General features: G+C 34.9%; 1 protein-coding gene and 1 pseudogene across 1 annotated transcript; both read left to right on the forward strand.

The window, feature by feature from the left end:
* Positions 1-1,075: 1,075 nt before the first annotated feature.
* On the forward strand, positions 1,076-1,856 carry LOC122306330 (annotated as a pseudogene).
* A 15,161-nt stretch (positions 1,857-17,017) lies between these two features.
* On the forward strand, positions 17,018-22,549 carry LOC122306331 (the record flags this gene model as incomplete). Its single annotated transcript, XM_043118763.1, has 6 exons — positions 17,018-18,130; positions 18,515-18,760; positions 19,208-19,813; positions 19,943-20,723; positions 20,862-21,196; positions 22,274-22,549. Coding segments are annotated over 6 exons (3,357 nt in total), but the record flags the coding sequence as incomplete, so codon positions are not given.
* Positions 22,550-22,985: the final 436 nt, after the last annotated feature.

Consider the following 22,985-nt stretch of genomic DNA (forward strand, 5'->3'; position numbering starts at 1 on the left):
GCAATCGTTCAAACAATTTAATATCATTCAAATGTAAAATAGTAACCGTTCGAACGATATTCTGGGACGAACTTCAACCCTGATAAAAATTTTTTTCCATTCAATCGGTTTCCTTCAAATTCATTCCAAAAGATATATTTTGGGATGAAATGGTGATTTTCATCCCAAAATATTTTATGGGATAGTGTTGTAGGGACGCGCTTGAGATATTTTTTTTCGTCTCAAAATATTTTTTGGGACGAAATCCTTATAATTTGGAACCAAAAATTTCGTCCCAAAAGCGCTCTTATGTTGTAGTGACATTTATATATAATTCTATACAGAACTGATTGTGGTATCAATTTGGTTGACAGGTAATTAAGCAATGCGCATTACTTACGTGTTTAAGGTAAAGCCAGAACTATATATAATTCTATGAGATAAAATCCGTTGACTTGATAATTTTTCGTTGTTTAGTTCCGTGTTTCATGCATGCTCTATCTGTCTCCAATTGCTTCCAAGAACTCATCATTACCATCATCATAAATTGACTGCTACATTTTAATTAAAGCTTTGTTCAATAATCAACTTAATGAAAGCTTTGTTCTGGGCTTCATATATACCTAATACCTAGGAAACCCCTCCCTAAAATATTCATTCACACGAGTTACGTACCAACATTAGGCGGGTGCTATTCCAACAAGTAGAAATATTTAAAAATAAATTGTAATGAGCATGCATTTAGGTTTCTAGACAAAAGAAAAAACAACATGCTGCATGCATTCTAATGATTTAAATTGATGTAACTGTCCAACAACAAGAAGCCGCCAAAAGTCGTTGATATAACTGTGAAACAACAAGAAGCCGCTAAAATGATGAACTTTTAACATTGATATTCTATAAATAATGTAGCAAATAACAAACAGTACGTACTCACGTGCATTTCTATATATATGATCTCCTTAGCCATAAGTACTGTGTACCAAGCAAACAAAAACAAAGAGATATATCTAATCCTTTCACGAACTACCTCCGTACGCTTATGTCGAGGTTATCTTTCTCCTTTCGAGATTTTGTAGAAAAGAGACTGAAAAGAATGGAGATTGTGCATTTCTTTTTCGCAATATTTGGAAACATCACTGCTTTATTTCTCTTCTTGGTCCCAATAATCACATTCAAGAGGATCATACGGAATAAAGGCACAGAAAAATTCTCAGGCGTTCCATACGTGTTGACCTGCTCAACTGCCTCCTATCTGCATGGTATGGCCTTCCCTTTGTGTCACCAAACAATCTTTTAGTATCAACAATCAATGGAACCGGGGCGGCAATCGAGCTCATATACGTGACCATCTTTCTCATATATATGTGCGCCCAAAAGGGTGAAGGCTAAGATTTTTGGGATCTTTTCGTTCGTGGTCTTAGTTTTCTCAATCGTGGCCTTGGTTTCCCTTTTGGCCTTGGAAGCTGGCAAGACCAGGGAGGTGTTTTGTGGGTTTGCTGCGAGAATATATATTCTCCATCATATCATCATATATGCCTCGCCTCTATCAATTATGAAGACTGATTAAAACTAAGAGTGTCGAATTCATGCTATTTTTCCTGTCACTGTTCGTGTTCTTGTGCGGGACTTCTTGGTTTGTGTTTGGGTTGCTCGGACCTGATCCTTTTGTTGCGGTGCCAAATGGCTTCGGCTGTGGTTTAGGGATCGCGCCGCTGATCTTGTACTTTATCTACAGAGATAACAGGGGTATTGCGACCGTTGAACCCATTGATATAGAATCTGTGGAGACAGGACTCCCCAAGGAAAACGAAGGTCAAAGCCAATCCAATGTAAGTGAAGCTCAAGTAGATCGTCTAGAGCACGTGGTCGTCTAGACGTACACATGGCGTACATGCAGGTTCAAAGCGTTGGAACAAACCCAATTCACTGCAGGGCCTTTATTAGTTTCATAAAAATAATCAAATCAATAAATTTATTTGCAAGTTTCCGTAATGATACATCCAGTACACCTTTTATGTGGAAACCTTCCACATTATTTATAATAAAACATTATTTGTGCTTCGTTTTTTTTTTCAAATGCTGTGAATTGTATGTAAAACTAATGTGTTAACATATATACAGACTAATTATATACAGCAGAAGTACTATATATTGCAATATGCGTTACATTCTTAATTAAATGCTCCAAGCACTAGTTGATTACGAAAAAATGGGAAGAAGCATTGAACAATGATGTGAGGGGTAAAATAATTAGGCCTAAGATTAGGCCTGAGCCTACCAGGCCATCACTAGGTGAAAGAGGGGGTAAGGGGGGTCAGAAAGTACGTAAAGGGTGTTAGGAAGTTGAGGGTCTAGAGAAAGTGGGAAAAGGAGAAACGGTTAGACATGCAATATAGACCCTGCCTTATGCTTGCAGGGGCATGCGGATTGAGGGATCAACTTAAAAGGGGAGGTCTAGACGACTTCTAGGCAACTTCTTCTTCTTCAACTTCTTCTCCAACCTCTGGATAGGGGGCTGCAGTGAAGGTGTTTCTCTCTAGTTAGATAGTGAGAAATGAGAAACAATGAGAAAGTAATCAAGAATATTATAGTAGATTTTCCTCTCAAAGTCTGGGGATGTAAGCCTTATATCAAACTAAGTAAATGTGTGTTTATCTCTTTTACTTTCTTTGCACTCATTTTCTCTTCATGACCATCGTTGTACGCAGAACCACTTTCGGGGGTACCAAATCAGACCGATCGAGGCTCGTATCATCATAGTAGGTTCCGAAGGACTTGTTCTTCCATTCCGATTGACTTTCTAAGTTGGAGGTGGGAGAAGGAAGATTTTCTGGTGCACTGAATAATCTCCGAATGAACAAGTGAAGCTTCCTCCAGATAAGTAAACCCAACTTCTCTACTCTTCTTTTCTTTAACAATGATGTTGCCCAGATGACTAACACAAGAGGGGGTGAATTGAGTTGTATTTAAGAAAATAACACAATTATAAATCAAATATACAATATAAAATATAAACAAAATATGAAACAGTAATAAATATAAAGAGTAAGGGTAAGAGAGAAGTAAACTCAGTATGTTAACGAAGTTCGGCCCTATTACCTACGTTCTTGCCTCAAGCTACCCCTTAAGGATCTCCAAATTCACTATTCAACCTCCTTCAGGTGGAGATAGAAACCTATTACATCTTTGAACAACACCGCTACAAAGGATCCGTGTAGAACACCCTCTGCACTTGCAATCGCTTTACACGTGGTAATTCAACTATTCCCTATGTAGAACACCTTCTACATGCACAAGGGTTATACATACCCTTTTATAGATACAAGAGTTGATAGTGGATAGGTTATTAGAAAACACTCTTCAATGAGTGAAATAAGAACAATACAGCACAAACTATATTTCTCTCAAAATGAATAAGGATTAAGGCTCAATGCTTAGAGAAGAGAGAATGAAAGCTTTAAATGAATATTATATGCTCTTGATCTTGTAAATGTGAAGCTCTCAAATGATCTATTTATAGGCATATGAGACTTCATATTCAAACTTAAAAAGATTCACATGTCAAAGACAACATCATTCACTTTTTCAAAAAATTCAAATAAAAGGTTCTTCTTTTTCAATTGTCAAAAACAACATCATTTATTTTTCAAAAATTTCAAACCTATTCTTTTACTATTGGCATATGACAAACGAAGCACACATTACTTTTCAAAAAATTCAAACCTAATGTTTTTACCTTTTGCATATGACAAAATGTGCACACTTTACTTTTCAAAAAAGTCAAACATAATCTTTTTACTTTTTGCATATAACAAAAGGAGCACACTTTACTTTTTAAACAAAAACATCTACCTTTTACAAAAGTCAAAAAAAGCATCAATCACTTTTAAAAATATTCAAATAAAACATGCACACGTGAAAGATGACAATCAATCATATTTAATATTTCAAAGTCTAAATATTTAATCATGTTATGCACATGTGAAAGATGACAATCAATCATCTTTCAAAATTTTCAAATTTAACTTTTAAAATATTCATGCACATGTGAAAAATATATTTTAATGCTTTATGATAAAATATTAATTTTGAGCTTTAATCTTAATTTCAAATTTTTAAGAGATTTACAACATTACTCTATGACTTTAATGTGAACTTGTTTCCTTCTTGCTCATGCTTGTTTCCTTGATGTGTTTGACTCCATTGTGTAGACAACTTGAGCTTGAGACTCTTTTATTCTTTGAATTCATTTGTTATCATCAAAATCCATGTGTAGATATATAATTACACAAAACATCAAGCCTTGGGTTCAACAATCTCGCTCTTTTTTGATGATGACAAATACTTGATAGAACCTAAAGCTTGTATTAATACTTAAGCTCCCCTTGAGAATGTGTATTAGTTTTTCAAGCAAAAGTATAAATATAACTCCAAGCATATATAACAAGTTTAGCAATTTAAGCAATGCTAATATTCTAGTCTAACACTTCTCCCCCTTTTGACATCATTAAAAAGGATCCACAGCAAGTAAATGGATTGAAAAAACGATGCGTTAGTAGAAAATGTAGATAGTTGAAAAAATGGATCCGTTCATGACCCGATAAGTGTCGCTGGAGATTTCTAAAAATTGCTTGATATTGTTGACGAATGAGAGTAAGGGTTCCGAGTTTCAAACCTAATCTTTTTACTTTTTACATATGATAAAAGGAGCACACTTTACTTTTCAAACAAAAACGTCTACCTTTTACATAAGTCAAAAAAAGTATCAATCACTTTTGAAAATATTCAAATAAAACATGCACATGTGAAAGATGACAATCAATCATATTTAATATATCAAAGTCCAAATATTTAATCATGTTATGCATATGTGAAAGATGACAATCAATCATCTTTCAAAATTTTCAAATTTAATTTTTAAAATATTCATGCACATGTGAAAAATATATTTTAATGCTTTATGATAAAATATTAATTTTGAGCTTTAATCCTAATTTCGAATTTAAGAGATTTACAACATTACTCTATGACTTTAATGTGAACTTATTTCCTTCTTGCTCATGCTTGTTTCCTTGATGTGCTTGACTCTATTGTGTAGACAATTTGAGCTTGAGACTCTTTTATTCTTTGAATTCATTTGTTATCATCAGAATCCATGTGTAGATATATAATTATAAAAAACTTCAAGCCTTGGGTTCAACAATCTCCCCCTTTTTAATGATGACAAATACTTGATAGAACCTGAAATCTGTATTAATACTTTAGCTCCCCTTGAGAATATGCATTAGTTTTTCAAGCAAAAGTATAAATATAATTCCAAGCATATATAACAAGTTTAGCAATTCAAACAATGTTAATGTTCTAGTCTAACACTTCTTCCCCTTTTGGCATCATTAAAAAGGATTCATAGCAAGTAAACGGATTGAAAAAACGGTGCGTTAGTAGAAAATGTAGATAGTTGAAAAAATGGATCCGTTCGTGACCCGATATGTGTTGCTGGAGATTTAAAAAAATGGCCTGATATTGTTGAGGAATGAGATTGAGGGTTCTGAGTTTCTAAAAAAAATGACATTTTTACTGATCAGTAAAAAAAATCACATTGCTCTTTGACTTGGATGATAGCTTATCTTGTTCTTTATGCTATATCTATAAAATCAGTCTTAAAGTTCATTCAATCTGCATCAAATTTTCTTCTTATCTCTATAACTCATCTGCATTCTTTCAACATTCTCACTTTAAGCCTTCCATTCTTTTGTCAATGGCTCATTCTTCTAACATTTCTCTAAATCCATCCATGAGAGATGCTACACCTCAACCTCCTGTCCTCTCTGCAGCTGCCATTAGTGCTATGTTGCAGCAAGAAAATAATAATTTAGCTAATAAGTCAGATTCCGATGCTAATTATGACTTGGTGAGTCTTGGGACTCGCTACCTCTCCTCTATTGTTGCTTTTTCCCAGCGGCTACAAGTCAGAAACCATGAGGTTGAAAAACTTAAAGAACAAATTGTTGTACTTCAACCGATTGTTCAAGAGTCTCACATAAGGGAAGGAATCATTCGGCAGAAGAATAAACAGTTGAAATCTCTATTATATTCTTCATTCCACTTGCCAGTTCTCATGGATAGGGATGACATGATATTATATGAAGAGAATGAGCATCTCAAACATGAGGCTAAGAATTTTAAGTTTATATAAAAGTATTTTAAAAATCTCTCTTTATTTTTATTGACTCTAGTCTATCTTTTAAGAGATATTCATAACATGCATCATACATATTTCTCTTCTAATCATACATAATCTATCATCTAATAAAAGTTTTGTGAAAATATCTGTTAACTAATCGTGTGTGTTTGTGAACTCTAGTATTATATCACCTTTCTGCACATGATTTTGAAGAAAATGATATCTTATTTCAATGTGTTTAGTTCTAGAATATTGTATTGGGTTTTTTGCAAGATTTATAGCACTTGTATTATTATATTTGATTGGAATGTGATTATACATGAGTTTAAAATCTTCAAGTTGTTGCTTTATGTAGAGAACTTGAACACAACAACTACCTGCAGTAACATATTATGCCTCAGCAGTAGATAGTGTAATAGAATTTTATTTTTTACTAAACCAGGAAACTAGTGCATGACCTAAGAAATTACATGCTCCACTAGTACTTCTTTGATCTATTTTACAACCAGCATAATCTGCATCTGTGTAACTAATTAGATCGAAAGATGTGTACTTAGGGTACCATAACTCTAGGTTAATTGTACCATTAAGTTATCTAAGAATGCGTTTAACTGCAATTAAATGTGATTATTTTGGAGATGATTGAAAGTGTGCACACAAGCATACACTAAACATAATATCTAGTCTACTGGCTGTCAAATATAATAAGCTACCAATCATACCTCGATATACCTTCGTGTCAACTGACTTACCAGTTTTATTTTTATCAAGTTTAGTTGATGGGCTCAATATATTGATGTTCTAATTTCCTTAGCACCTTCCATCCCAAACTTCTTCAGTAATTCCTTAATATATTTTGATTGATTGATGAATGTCCCACTTTTTGTTTGTTTTATTTGCAATCCAAGAAAAAATGTCAATTCTCCCATCATGCTCATTTCAAATTCTTCTTGTATAGTCTTAGCAAAAACTTGGCACATATTTTTATTTGTTGCATCGAATATTATATCATCAACATAAATCTGAATAAAAAAAATATCATCATTTTCATATTTAATGAAAAGAGTTGTATCGATTTTTCCTCTTGAAAAACCTTTTTCAATCAAGAAACCACTGAGTCTCTCTTACCAAGCTCTAAGAGCTTGTTTGAGTCCATATAGTGCTTTTGTGAATTTGAAAACATGATTTAAGGAAATATGATTTTCAAAACCTGGAGACTGCTCAACATATATCTCTTCATTTATAAAACCATTTAAGAAAGTACTTTTAACATCCATTTGAAAAGGTTTGAAATCTTTATAATAAGCATATGCAAGTAGCATTCGAATAGTTTCTAATCTTGCGATTGGTGTATATGTCTCACCATAATCGATTCATTCTTCTTGATTGAAACCTTGAGCTACAAGTCGAATCTTATTTCTAATAATGACTCTGGACTCATCTTTCTTGTTTCTAAAAACCCATTTTGTTCCAATAATAGTATGATTTTTGGGTCTAGAAACAAGTGTCCAAATATTATTTCTTTCAAATTGATTTAACTCTTCTTGCATAGCTAGAATCCAAGATTCATCAAGAAGTATTTCATCAATATTTTTGGGTTCAATTTAAGATAAAAAAGCAGTATAATTGCAAATATTTCTAAGAGATGATCGAGTACCTACACCCGTGAAGGTTCTCTCAAAATTTGTTCTATTGGATGATCTTTCACAAATTTTCACTGTTTGGTTGCATTTTATATTAAATTTTGATGATCTTTCCTGATGTTTCCATGTTGAACTTTCTCTATTGTGTTCTTTTTGTTGAGATTGAGACTTTTCATGTTATTTATACCTCCTATTTCTTCATCAATAGATATTTTAAAGAGTAGAGAATTAGATTCATCAAATATTACATGCATAGATTCTTGTACAGTCAAAGTCTTTTTATTGAATACTCTATAAGTTTTACTATTAGTAGAATATCCGAGAAAGATACTTTCATTAGATTTTGCATCAAACTTGCCTAAATTATCCCTGTTATTCAAAATAAAACATTTGCATCTAAATAAATGAAAATAATCAATGTTGGACTTTTTCTTATTCCAAAGTTCATAGAGGGTTTTATCTAATTTAAACCTTAGCATAACTCTATTTATAACATAACATGCAGTACTTACCGCTTCAGCTCAAAAATAACAAGAAAGTTGTTCTCATTGAGCATTATTCTTGCCATCTCTTGAAGAGATCTGTTTTTCCTCTCTACTATCCAATTTTGTTGAGGAGTTTGAGGAGCAGAAAAATTATGCACAAAATTATTTTCATCACAAAACGTTTCAATATTTTTATTAATAAACTATTTTCTCCTATCACTTCGGATACTTGTAATAGTATAATCATTTTCATTTTGAATTCTCTTGCATAACTTGGTAAAGACATTATGTGTCTCATGTTTATGAGCAAGAAAGATGACCCAAGTATATCTAAAAAAATCATTAACAATAACAAATGTATAATATTTTCCTCTTAAACTTGCAACTCTATTTGGTCTAAAAAGATTCATGTGTATCAGTTGCAATGGTCTAGTAGTGGAAATATATTTTTTGGTTTTAAAAGAAGTTTTTGTTTGTTTACCAAATTGGCATGCATCACAAATTTTGTCTTTAAGAATATTTATTTTTGGTAAATATCTCACAAGATCATTTTTTGAAAGTTTTGAAATAAGTTTCATATTGGCATGACCTAGTCTTCTATATTATAGCCAACTAGTTTCATTTTGAACTAAAAACTAAATAGCATCTTGTGAGGTAATTTCTTTAAAATTGATTGTATAAACATTATTGCCTCTAAAAGCAATAAAACAAATATTACAATCATGATTATTTAAAATAATGCACTTATCCATTTTGAAAATAACTATAAATCATTTATCATATAATTGACTTGTGCTCAAAAGATTATGTTTTAGACCTTCAACAAATAGAACATCTTCAATTATGAGAGAAGATTTATCGCCAATTTTACCTATTCTCATGATCTTACCTTTCGAGTTGTCTCCAAATGTCACGTGTCCTTCTTCTTTAGATCTAAAATCAAAGAACTTAGTCTTATCTCCCGTCATATGTCTTGAACATCTACTATCTAAAAACTATTTGTTTTTGCTTGTAGAGGACTTCATGCATACCTATAAAAATAATTAAAATGATTTTTCCTGATATCCAATTTCTTTGGGTCTTTTATTTATTAGAAGTAGAAGAAATAAGATTTTTAGGTACCCATATGACCCTAATAGTCATTGTATACTTTCTTCTAATAGGACAAGCATGATAATTATGACAATTTCTATTACAAAAATTATAAATAGCATGTGACATATATGAAGAACTTGAGTAATTATAATAGTATCCTCTTTTGACAAAATTATTTTTATGAAAAGAATTTTTAATATTGGACTTTGATGTAGAAGGATTATCAAAGAAGTTTTTATAAGGTATGTATTTTTGTTTTGACATATATCCCAAGCCTGCTTTGTCAAAAACACATTTTTGATTATCAAGAAGTTTTTCAAAATTTCTTTTTCCATTCGTAAAGTTTTCAACAATATTTTCTAAATCAGTTTTCTTCTTCTTCAACTCAAGATTTTCATCTTTCAAAACGATGTTTTCTTTTCTTAAAATATCAATTTCGTTTGTTAAAGAAGAATTTTTCTTTTTTAAAGCAGTATATTTGATACTCAATTTTTCAAGTTCCTCATATACCTCTTCTAAAATATTTTACAATTTTTCATATGAAGGATCTTCAATATTATCAAGATTTGTTACCTCAATGTCATCTTTAGCCATAAGATAAAGATTTGCTGATTCTCCATTGCTTGCTTCACTATTTGAGCTACTTGAATCATTATCCCATGTAGCATTCATTGTTTTCTTACCCTTGTTTCTATTTTTCTTTAGCAGAGGACAATCTGGCTTGATATGACCAGGCTTATTACATTTATAACAAATTAAAGTGTCATTTTTACCTAAATCTTTCTTGGAAAACTTTTGAAGGATTTCCTAGGATAAGTTTTATTTTTCTTTAAGAACTTCTGAATTCTTCTTGTTATCATCGCAACTTCTTCATCTTTGTCCTCATTTTCCTCATTTTCATCACTTTCACTTTCATGAGGAACAACATTAAGTGCCAAACTCTTCTTTGGCTTTCCTTTTTCTTCTCCTCTTTTCAATGTATACTCATGAGTAATAAGTGACCCGATGAGTTCTTTCATTTTGAGCTTCTTGATGTCTCTATCTTCAAGAATCGCTATCACTTTTGATTCCAGGAGTTTTGGAAGAGAGTTAAGAATTTTTCTTACTATCTCTACCTTGGAATAAACTTTACCAAGAGCTATCAAGCTGTTTATGATGTTAGTAAAACGAGTGTGTGTACTAGAAATAGATTCATTATCATTTATCTTAAATATTTCATATTCATGAGTAAGAATATAAATTTTTGATTCCTTGATTTGCGAAATTCTTTCATAAGTAACTTCTAAGTTATCCCAAATTTCTTTTACCGTAGCGCAAGTCATTATTCTATTAAACTCATTTCCATTGAGAGGATTAAATAATAAATTTATAGCAGTTAAATTGATAGTATAAAGTCTATCTTCTTCACGATCAAACTCTTTTTATTCCTTTTTGACCTTTACTTCATCAACCGCTTTTGCTGGAATATAAGGTCCATTTACAATGCATTTCCAGATTTCTCAAGCTTGAGTCTGAAGGAATATTCTCATTCTAACTTTTCAGAATGAGTAATTCTCCCTACAAAAGAGTGGAGGCCGGCTGCTAGATTGACTTTCACAAAATAAAACTGCAATGTTAGACATAAGATCTTAACTCAAAAGATAGTTAATCTTATAACAGAACCCTTACTCTGATACCAATTGTTGCCCAGATGACTAACACAAGAGGGGGGTTGAATTGAGTTGTATTTAAGAAAATAACACAATTATAAATCAAATATACAATATAAAATATAAACAAAATATGAAACAACAATAAATATAAAGAGTAAGGGTAAGAGAGAAGCAAACTCAGTATGTTAACGAGGTTCGGCTCTACTGCCTACGTCCTCGCCTCTAGCTACCCCTTGAGGATCTCCAAATTTACTATTCAACCTCTTTCAGGTGGAGATAGAAACCTATTACACTTTTGAACAACACCGTTATAAAGGTCCGTGTAAAATACCCTTTACACTTGCAATCACCTTACACGTGGTGATTCAACTATTCCCTATGTAGAACACTTTCTACACGCACAAGAGTTGTACACACCCTTTCATAGATACAAGAGCTGATAGTGGGTAGGTTATCAGAAAACACTCCTCAATGAGTGAAATAAGAACAATATATCACAAACTATATTTCTCTTAAAATGAATAAGGATTAAGGCTTAATGTTTAGAGAAGAGAGAATGAAAGTTTTGAATGAATATTGTATGCTCTTGATCTTGTAAATGTGAAGCTCTCAAATGATCTATTTATAGGCATATGAGACTTCATATTCAAACTTAAAATGATTTACATGTCAAAGCCAACATCATTCACTTTTTCAAAAAATTCAAATAAAAAGTTCTTTTTCTTCAACTGTCAAAGACAATATCATTCATTTTTCAAAAACTTCAAACCTAATCTTTTATTTTTGGCGTATGACAAAAGAAGCACACTTTACTTTTCAAAAAATTCAAACTTAATCTTTTTACTTTTTGCATATGACAAAAGGAGCACACTTTACTTTTTAAAAAAAAATCAAACCTAATCTTTTTACTTTTTGCATATGACAAAAGGAGCACAATTTACTTTTAAAAAAAATCAAACCTAATCTTTTTACTTTTTACATATGACAAAAGGAGCACACTTTACTTTTCAAAATTTTCAAACAAAAACATATATATTTTGCATAAGTAAAAAAAACATCAATCACTTTTGAAAATATTCAAATAAAACATGTACATGTGAAATATGACATTCAATCATCTTTCAAAATTGTCAAATTTAATTTTTAAAATATTCATGCACATGTGAAAAATGTATTGTAAATAGATATGCATTTTTAGGTCAAATAGAGATATTACTAGTGGTTATCTCCTCAAAATTAGATGACATTCAGGAGAAGAAATTAATTGGTATTCTCATTGAACATAAAGAAGTAATGGGATGGACCATAGCTGATATTAACGGTATTAGTCCTTTAATTTGTACCCACAAAATATATTTAGAGGACAATGCTAAACCCTCTAGAGAGATGCAGCATAAACTCAATCCAAACATAAAAGAGATTGTTAGAACAGAGGTGTTGAAACTTCTAGATGTAGAGATTATTTATCCTATTTTTGACAGTAAATGGGTTGGTCTTACATATGTGGTACCTAAGAAATCTAGTGTGACTATCATTAAAAATACAGACAATGAATTAATCCCAACCAGAGTTACCACTGGTTGGCTTATGTGTATTGACTACAGAAAACTAAACTCTGTCACTAGGAAGGATTACTTTTCTCTACTATTCATGGATCAAATCCTTGAACGGGTAGTTGGTCATAAATTTTATTACTCCTAGATGCTTAATCTAAATATAACCAAATTGAGATTGCTCTTAAAGACTAAGAAAAAATCACTTTTACATATCGAAAGATGCCATTCAAATTTTGTAATGCTCCTGTTACATTTTAAATATGCATAATGAGCATATTTAGTGACATGATAGAGCATTTTGTGGAAATATTCATGGATGATTTTTTTTATTTTTGGTGATTCATTTGATGAATGTTTGATGCATTGAGAAAAAGTGCTTATTAGATGCAAAGAAAAGAATTTGATTTTGAATTAGGAAAAGTTTCATTTTTTGATCACTCAAAAGATTGTTCTCGGTCATATTGTTTTTTTTTCAAGATATTGAAGTTGACAAAATCAAGGTTGAATTAATTGCTAATTTGACAAAGGGAGTAAATTTACAATTATTGAATAATAGACAAATTTCGGTACTTTGTATAGATTTCAAACAGTTTAAACAAATTTTTTATACCATTCATTCTGATTGGTTTTTATCCTGCCCAATCTGAAATCTTGATAGTCGAAAATTTTATTAGGCCGATAATTGGATTACCCACCCGCCCATATCTGGGAGGAAGTGTAGGTACATAAGGAATGTATTTTTTTTTTTTTTTTGAAAGGAAACCTGCATTTTGTATTCATATATTGACCATATTACATTGTTTATCAAAAACAACATTTTCCAGAACTTCCTTAGGATGATCCTCCATCCATACTAACTCTTCACTTGCATTTAAAGCTAACTTTGCAAGATTATGAGCAACACCATTACAAGATCTCTTCACATGTGCCACTTTCCAGCTCCCTCTATTGTGCAGAACAGCTTTTAGATCCTCAATCATTTGACCATGCCACTTCTAATTCACTTCTAAACTGTTAACAACTTTTACAACAGATAGTGCATCGCCTTCTAGTTGCACATTCCTGAATTGTAGCTCTTCACATAACTTCATGGCCCTCCATAAAGCAAATACTTCCCCTATGACAGGATCTGCAACATGTTTTCTAGGATAGTATAGAGAAACTAATACCTCTCCATAGCTGTCTCTAGCAACTACCCCAATCCCACCTCTGTTTTCACTGGACTTGAAAGTTGCATCCCAGTTTACCTTCACTACATCACCCATTGGTAACTTCCAATGATGACAGTTGTTGCTCTGAACTCCACCAGTATCCTTAGCTTGACCTTGCTTAACTTGTGCCAATTGGTACTCAGACAAACATTCCACAGCTTTGCTGAAAATTACATTAGGTGCTTCAAATTTGTTTTCAAAAACCAAGTCATTTCTTCTTAACCAGATTCCTCTCAATACCACAGCCATTACCTCTAACTGAGCTAGAGGCAATTTAGAGAACCAGTCAATCTGGATTTATTTTATTAAAACTTAAGTTATGTCCAACCTGGATATCTTGATTTAAAAATAATACTGGCTCGGGTTAACTCAAGTGGATACCCCCTATTACATACCCGAGTATGCATGGGTTCGAGTATAGCTTGCTAATTTACCGAGATCCGTATCCGGGTGAACACTAACAAATCTTCAACTTTAATATAATCTGCAATAGTCAACCGAATGCATGGCAGCTTTGTTCTTGGTTTCATACCCAAGAAACACCCCTTTCCTTAAAATATTAATTCATGCACAAATGCCAACACTATATAGGGGAGTGCCATTCCAACAAGGAGGAATATTTAAAATAAATTGTAATCAGCATGCATTTAGGCTTTTACATGTACAACGTACAGAAAAATTAAACACCATGCTAATCTTTTAAATTAATTTAACTGTGAAACAACAAGCAGCCGCCCAAATCAACTCTCAACATTGATATTCTATAATAATGTAGCAAACAACAAACAGTACTTACTTTCAAAGAGACTTTGGCATTGACGTCGCGACCTGCTATATTATTTTTCTATATATAATCTCCTTAGCCATAAGTACTGTGTACCAAGCAAACTAAAACAAAGAGATATATCTAATTCTTTCACGAACTACGCACCCTTATCTCTAGGTTATCTTTCTCCTTTCGAGATTTTGTAGAGAAAAGAGACTGAAAACAATGGAGATTGCGCAGTTTTTGTTCGGAATATTTGGAAACATCACTGCTTTATTTCTATTCTTGGCCCCAATAATCACATTCAAGAGGATCATTGATGGGAACCAAGGTGGAGCTATCCTTAAAGATCCCTTGCAAATTCCAGATGAGCCAATTACAAGATCAAGAGCCAAGAAGATCAAGGAAGCAATGCAAGGATTGGTGCAATCTACTTGGGATGAAGCTAGGAAAAGCCCAACACTCAAGATGGGCTTCAAGGAAAAAGAACCAGTTTTGATCCACTTGATACAAGCTATGGAAGACATGACTTAGAGATTGGGCCTATTGTTGTTAAGGCTTTCAATTTGATTAACGGTATTTTATTATTAGTTTAGAAGAAGTGGGCTTGAGGATGCTTGGCCCACGTATGTCTTATTTCTAATGGACTAGGGTTATTTTTGGGAAGGCCTTATATTTTTGGCCAAGGGTCTATTTGGAAAGTTATAATTTTATGTCTTACTAGGGTTTCAAAAGTAACTATAGCGCGGCGTATGATACTATTCACACTACAGTACCCGAAGCATTGTTTACTTAGGGTTTTTGGGGATTGTCTATTTAAACCACTTGTAACCTCATTTGAGAGGCAGACTATATGGAATTGTGATTGAGAGTTGAGTTATCTCCTCTTGTTCTTCTTGAACTTCTGAACTTATCAAAGGTAAATCAAAACCTTTGTGGCGTTCTTCCTTTGTAATCTAGGTTCTTGAGACGGGTTCTTCAATGGGTCTAGATTTTGATATAATCTAGGTTCTTTGAACGAGTTCTCATCGGGTCTAGATTCTCCATCCATATACCTGAGTTTGGCTTTCTTGGGGTTGTTTTTCCAGTATTGTTGTTGGGTCTCAAAGCAAGTCTATTGGGGTTCACATCATTTGGTAATCAGAGCAAGGTTTCCAATCAGGTGTAATTCTATCTTTTATCTATTGCATCTTTAATTCTAGGGTTTCATTGTTCTAGGGTTGCAAAAAAAAAAAAAATTCGTTTTTCCTAGGGCTGGCAGATTACTCTATCATTTTGGTTTCATGTTTATCAACATTGGTTGGCTAAGTTGCTTATTTGAGGGCTGCCAAAATTCACACCATATAGAGGTTGGAAATTTCTGGAGTTTTTTGCATCTTTAAGTTTGTCAATTCCTTGGAGTGTTGTTTTATTGATTCTCTTCTTTTTTTTGTCAATTTTTATGTGTTTGAATTCAATTGTTTGATTGTTACAATTGAATATTGCTGTTTGTGATTGAATCGGTGAGAAAAGAAAAGAAAAGAAAAGAAAAGAAAGGAAAAGAAAAGAATAGAAAAGAAAAGAAAAGAAAGGAAAGGAAAAGAAAAAAAAAAGAAAATTCGAAAAAAAAAAGTTTAGGAATCCGAATTTTTTATCATCAGAGGGGCTGCATATATCTTTATAGTTGGTGTATTGTCTTGTGAATACTCTTTCCCTCGTAGCATTTCCTTGAGTCTTGTGTCATTTTATTCTTTCTATATTTTCTCTTGTTAAGAGTTTCTTGGACCTAATTACTAGTTGGAATAAGACAGGTTTGTATTGTCTTGATTTATAGTTCAATTAGTTCTGAAAGAACTTGAGTGGGAAAACTCTTGAGGTAAAACGCAAGAGAGTGTGAGATCATTATCGGGAAAAAGCCAATTAAGAGTGAAACACGAGTGAAGTGCTATTATTCGAGTGTAAACACGTAAGGGAGCATGTGAGGTCTTTTCCACTAATAGTTTTTTTGTGTGCAGCGCGTACGATGTCTCATAAAAGTGACTCATCACCAAAGGGGATGGCAGATAACTCCTTTATGTTGCAGGCTATGCAACAACAGTTTGAACGATTGAACATGATGTTAGGAGAAGTGAGGGATAGGATGGATCAACAAGATGAAGTAATTAAAAATTTACATGGTGGGAGAGATAGGAGGAGACGTGAACCTAGAAGAGAACATGATTATGAAGATGAAGGAGATGGTGAGGATGAGGAAGATCTAATTTCTGAAGTTGGGATGGGTAGGCATAGAGGAGTCAGGCGTGAAAGAGGATTTAGGGGAAACCCACGGGGTCGTGATGGAGTAGATAGGGACCTTGAGAGCATCAAAATGAAAATACCATCTTTCTAAGGTAGAACTGACCCTGAAGCTTATTTAGAGTGGGAGAAGAAGATAGAGTTGATCTTTGAGTGTCATAACTATTCAGAGGAGAAGAAAGTGAAGTTGGCAGTAATTGAGTTCACTGATTATGCTATTATTTGGTGGGATCAATTAGTGACCAATAGGAGGAGGAATTATGAGAGGTCTGTCGAGACATGGGGAGAGTTGAAAGCTCTCATGAGGCGGAGATTTGTACCTAGCCACTACTATAGGGACCTCTACCAGAAATTACAAAATCTTACACAGGGGTCTAGGAGTGTGGAGGACTACCATAAGGAGATGGAGGTGGCTATGATACGGGCGAATGTAGAGGAGGATAGGGAGGCCACTATGGCTAGATTTTTGTGTGGTTTGAATAGGGAGATAGCCAATGTGGTTGAGTTGCAACATTATGTAGAAATAGAAGACATGGTGCACATGGCTATGAAGGTGGAGAGGCAATTAAAGAGGAAAGGGACATCAAGGTACACTTCAGTTTCTAGCACTCCTTGGAAACCAAAGTGGGAAAAAGATGATCGAGCTGTAACAAGGGCAAAGACAGAACCACCTAAAGGAAACGATGAAGGAACTAGCAACAAACCCAAGTTGGCATCCCAACCTTCTAGAAATAGGGATATTAAATGCTTTAAGTGTTTGGGTTCAGGCCACATCGCTTCTCAATGTCCAAACAAACGTGTGATGATTATGCGTGACAATGGGGAGGTGATGACTGCAAGTGAGGATGATCGTGATGAGATACCTGAGTTGGAGGATGCTAGTGATGATGATGGAGTAGAATACCCCGTAACAGGTGAGTCCCTTGTTGCCAGGCGTGCTCTCAACACACAAATTAAGATGGATGAAGCAGAGCAACAAAGGGAGAACATTTTCCATACTAGATGCCACATTAATGGCAAGGTATGTAGTATGATAATTGATGGGGGGAGTTGTACTAATGTTGCTAGCACTACATTAGTTGAAAAATTGAATTTACCTACCTTGAAACACTCTCGACCATACAAGCTGCAGTGGTTGAATGATTGTGGGGAGGTTAGGGTGGATAGACAAGTGTTAGTTACTTTTTCCATTGGGAAGTATCAAGATGAAGTGCTTTGTGATGTTGTGCCAATGCATGCTGGCCATATATTGTTGGGGAGACCATGGCAGTATGATAGGAGAGTGATACATGATGGATTCAAAAACATGTACAGCTTTGTAAAGGAGGGCAAAACAACCAAGCTTGCTCCTTTAACTCCAAGACAGGTCTATGAGGACCAACTGAAACTGAAAAGTGAGGTTGCTCAAAAAAGAAAGAGTGAAAATGAGAGTGATAAAAAAAGAAAGAGTGAAAAAGAGATTGAGCAAAAAAGAAAGAGTGAAAAAGAAAAAGAGTCTGCTGAGAGAAAAGGAAAGACAAAAGTGAGTTTCTATACAAGAGGGAGTGAGGTTAAGAGAGCTTTCTTAGCAGATCGCTCTATGATTTTTCTTATCTATAAAGAGTCTTATCTTAATCTTGATGAAACTAACCAACCTCTTCCTAGTTTGGCTGTTTCTTTGTTGCAGGAGTTTGAGGATGTATTCCCAGAAGAAGTGCCTAATGAGTTGCCACCCATTAGAGGCATTGAGCACCAGATTGATTTCGTGCCCGGGGCTGCTATTCCAAACCGACCAGCTTATAGAAGTAATCCAAATGAGACAAAGGAGCTTCAGAGGCAAGTTGAGGATTTGATGAGCAAGGGGTACGTGAGGGAGAGTATGAGCCCATGTGCAGTACCAGTGCTTCTAGTGTCTAAGAAGGATGGGACGTGGTGGATGTGCATTGATTGCAGGGCGGTTAATAATATCACGGTAAAGTATCGCCATCCCATTCCTAGATTAGATGATATGCTCGATGAATTGCATGGCTCATGTATTTTTAGTAAAATTGATCTTTAAAGTGGGTACCATCAAATTAGAATGAAAGAGGGTGATGAATGGAAAACTGCTTTTAAGACTAAGTATGGGCTTTATGAATGGTTGGTTATGCCATTTGGACTTACAAATGCGCCCAGTACTTTCATGAGATTAATGAATCATGTCCTACGTGCGTTCATAGGCAAGTTTGTGGTTGTATACTTTGATGATATCCTAGTGTACAACAAGGACTTAAATGAGCATATTGAGAATTTGAGATATGTGTTTAATGTGTTGAGATGTGAAAAGTTGTATGCTAATTTCAAGAAATGTACCTTTTGTATGGAGGAAGTTGTTTTTCTTGGTTATGTTGTTAGTACAAAGGGTATTGAAGTGGATGAAGAGAAAGTCAAGGCCATTAAGGAGTGGCCAACACCAAAGAGCGTCACTGAGGTAAAAAGCTTTCATGGTTTAGCTAACTTTTATTGGCGTTTTGTTAAAGATTTTAGCACCATTGCTGCACCACTCACTGAAATCATTAAAAAGAATGCATTTGCCACTATTAAAGAAAGGTTGTGCTCTGCACCCATGTTAGCATTACCAGATTTTAACAAAACTTTTGAGATTGAATGTGATGCCTCAGGAATAGGGATTGGAGCCATTTTGATGCAGGATAGGCGGCCGATTGCCTTTTTCAGTGAGAAGCTAAGTGGGGCATCCCTGAAGTACCCTACTTATGACAAAGAACTTTATGCTCTTGTTCGTGCATTAGAGACTTGGCAGCACTACTTGTGGCCTAGGGAATTTATGATCCACACCGATCATGAATCGTTGAAGCATCTCAAGGGTCAAGGTAAGTTGAATAAGAGGCATGCTAGATGGATGGAATACATTGAGACCTTTCCATATGTCATCCGTTACAAGCAAGGTAAGGAGAATATTATTGTTGATGCTTTATCACGGAGGTATGTACTTCTTACTTCTATGAGTGCTAAAATGCTTGGGTTTGAATATGTGAAAGATATGTATGCTGAAGATGTTGACTTTTCTGATGTGTATATGGCATGTGATATGGCGGAATTTGGTAAGTTTTACAAGCATGATGGTTACTTGTTTAAAGAAGATAAACTGTGTGTACCTAGTTGTTCTATGCGTGAGTTATTGGTGCGTGAGGCACATGGCGGGGGATTGATGGGACACTTTGGTGTCAAGAAAACCTTAGATATATTGCATGAACATTTATTTTGGCCTAAGATGAAAAGAGACATCAATCGCATTTGTAGCAGGTGCATCACATGTAGAAATGCCAAATTTAAGGTTTTGCCACATGGGTTATATACACCCTTACCCGTTCCTAGTGAGCCATGGGTAGACATATCTATGGACTTTGTTGTGGGGCTGCCTAGGACAAAAAGGGGTAGAGATTCTATTTTTGTGGTTGTGGATAGATATAACAAGATGACACATTTCATTCCATGCCATAAAACAGATGATGCCACAAGCATAGCTGACTTATTTTTCAAAGAGATAGTGCGACTCCATGGTGTGCCCAAGAGCATTGTTTCTGATAGGGATGTTAAATTTCTTAGCTTCTTTTGGAAGGTGTTGTGGGGAAAATTAGGTACTAAACTTTTATTTTCCACTACTTGTCACCCACAGACTGATGGTCAGACTGAAGTAGTTAATAGGACTTTAACTCAGCTTTTACGCACTGTTGTTCATAAGAATTTAAAGACTTGGGAGGATTGTTTGCCATTTATAGAGTTTGCATATAATAGGACCATCCATACTACTACTTCATACTCTCCTTTTGAAATTGTTTATGGTTTTAATCCACTTACTCCTTTAGATTTGATGCCTTTGCCTATTGATGGCAGGAGTAGCTTAGATAGACAAAAGAAGGCAGAGTTGGTGAAGTCACTTCATGAAAGGGTACGGCTTCAAATTGCTCAAAAGAATGAAAGGTTTGCTTTCCAAGCCAATAAAGGGCGATGGCGTGTCACCTTTGAACCAGGAGATTGGGTTTGGGTTCACATGCGCAAAGAAAGATTCCCAGCTCATAGACGAACTAAGTTGCATCCTCGAGGAGATGGACCTTTCCAAATTCTTGATAAAATTAATGACAATGCATATAAAGTGGATCTTCCAAGTGAATATAATGTTTCTACTACCTTCAATGTTTCTGATCTTTTTCCTTTTGATGTAGGTGAAGATTCGAGGTCGAATCCTTTTGAGGAGAGGGGGAATAATGGGAACCAAGGTGGAGCTATCCTTAAAGATCCCTTGCAAATTCCAGATGGGCCAATTACAAAATCAAGAGCCAAGAAGATCAAGGAAGCAATGCAAGGATTGGTGCAATCCACTTGGGATGAAGCTAGGAAAAGCCCAACACTCAAGATGGGCTTCAAGGAAAAAGAACCAGTTTTGATCCACTTGATACAAGCTATGGAAGACATGACTTAGAGATTGGGCCTATTGTTGTTAAGGCTTTCAATTTGATTAACGGTATTTTATTATTAGTTTAGAAGAAGTGGGCTTGAGGATGCTTGGCCCACGTATGTCTTATTTCTAATGGACTAGGGTTATTTTTGGGAAGGCCTTGTATTTTTGGCCAAGGGTCTATTTGGAAAGTTATAATTTTATGTCTTACTAGGGTTTCAAAAGTAACTGTAGCGCGGCGTATGACACTGTTCACGCTACAGTACCCGACGCATTGTTTACTTAGAGTTTTTGGGGATTGTCTATTTAAACCATTTGTAACCTCATTTGAGAGGCAGACTATATGGAATTGTGATTGAGAGTTGAGTTATCTCCTCTTGTTCTTCTTGAACTTCTGAAGTTATCAAAGTTAAATCAAAACCTTTGTGGCGTTCTTCCTTTATAATCTAGGTTCTTGAGACGGGTTCTTTAATAGGTCTAGATTTTGATATAATCTAGGTTCTTTGAACGAGTTCTCATCGGGTTTAGATTCTCCATCTATATACCTGAGTTTGGCTTTCTTGAGATTGTTTTTTCAGTATGATTGTTGGGTCTCAAAGTAAGTCTATTGGAGTTCACATCAATCATACTGAATAAAGGCACAGAAAAATTCTCAGGCGTTCCATACGTGATGACGTTGCTCAACTGCCTCCTTTCTGCATGGTACGGCCTTCCCTTTGTCTCCAAACAATCTTTTAGTATCAACAATCAATGGCACCGGGGCGGCAATCGAGCTCATATACGTGAACATCTTTCTCATATAAGCGCCCAAAAGGGAGAAAGCTAAGGTTTTTGGGATCTTTTCGTTCGATCGTTGCCTTTGTTTTCTCAAGCGTGGCCTTGGTTTCCCTTTTGGCCTTGATAGCTGGCAACACCAGGGGGGTGTTTTGTGGGTCTGCTGCGAGCATATTCTCCATCATCATGTAAGCCTGACCTCTATGAATTATGAAGACTGTGATTAAAACTAAGAGTGTCGAATTCATGCCATTTTTCCTGTCACTGTTCGTGTTCTTGTGCGGGACTTCTTGGTTTGTGTTTGGGTTGCTCGGAGGTGATCCTTTTGTTTTTGTGCCAAATGGCTTCGGCTGTGATTTAGGGGTCGCACAGCTGATCTTGTACTTTATCTACAGAGATAACAAGGGTACTGCGACCGTCGAACCCATTGTACGCAACCGTGGACGCCATGTGTCCGTCTGGACGACCACGCGCTCTAGACGATCTACTTGAGCTTCACTTTCATTGGATTGGCTTTGATCTTTGTTTTCCTTGGGGAGTCCTGTCCCTACAGATTTTATATCAATGGTTCAACGGTCGCAGTACCCCTGTTATCTCTGTAGATAAAGTACAAGATCAGCTGCGCAACTCCTAAACCACGGCCAAAGCCATTTGGAACAGCAGCAAAAGGATCATGTCTGAGCAACCCAAACACAAACCAAGAAGTCCCGCACAAGAACACGAACAGTGACTGGAAAAATGGCATGAATTCGACACTCTTGTTTTAATCACAGTCTTCATAATTCATAGAGGCGAGGCAACACCCCTCTGGTGTTGCCAGCTTCCAAGGCCAAAAGGGAAACGAAGGCCACGATTGAGGAAACTAAGACCAAGAACGAAAAGATCCCAAAAATCTTAGCCTTCTCCCTTTTGGGCGCATATATGAGAA

This window comes from Carya illinoinensis, chromosome 4, assembly GCF_018687715.1.
Source record: "Carya illinoinensis cultivar Pawnee chromosome 4, C.illinoinensisPawnee_v1, whole genome shotgun sequence".
Classification (NCBI taxonomy): Eukaryota; Viridiplantae; Streptophyta; class Magnoliopsida; order Fagales; family Juglandaceae; genus Carya; species Carya illinoinensis.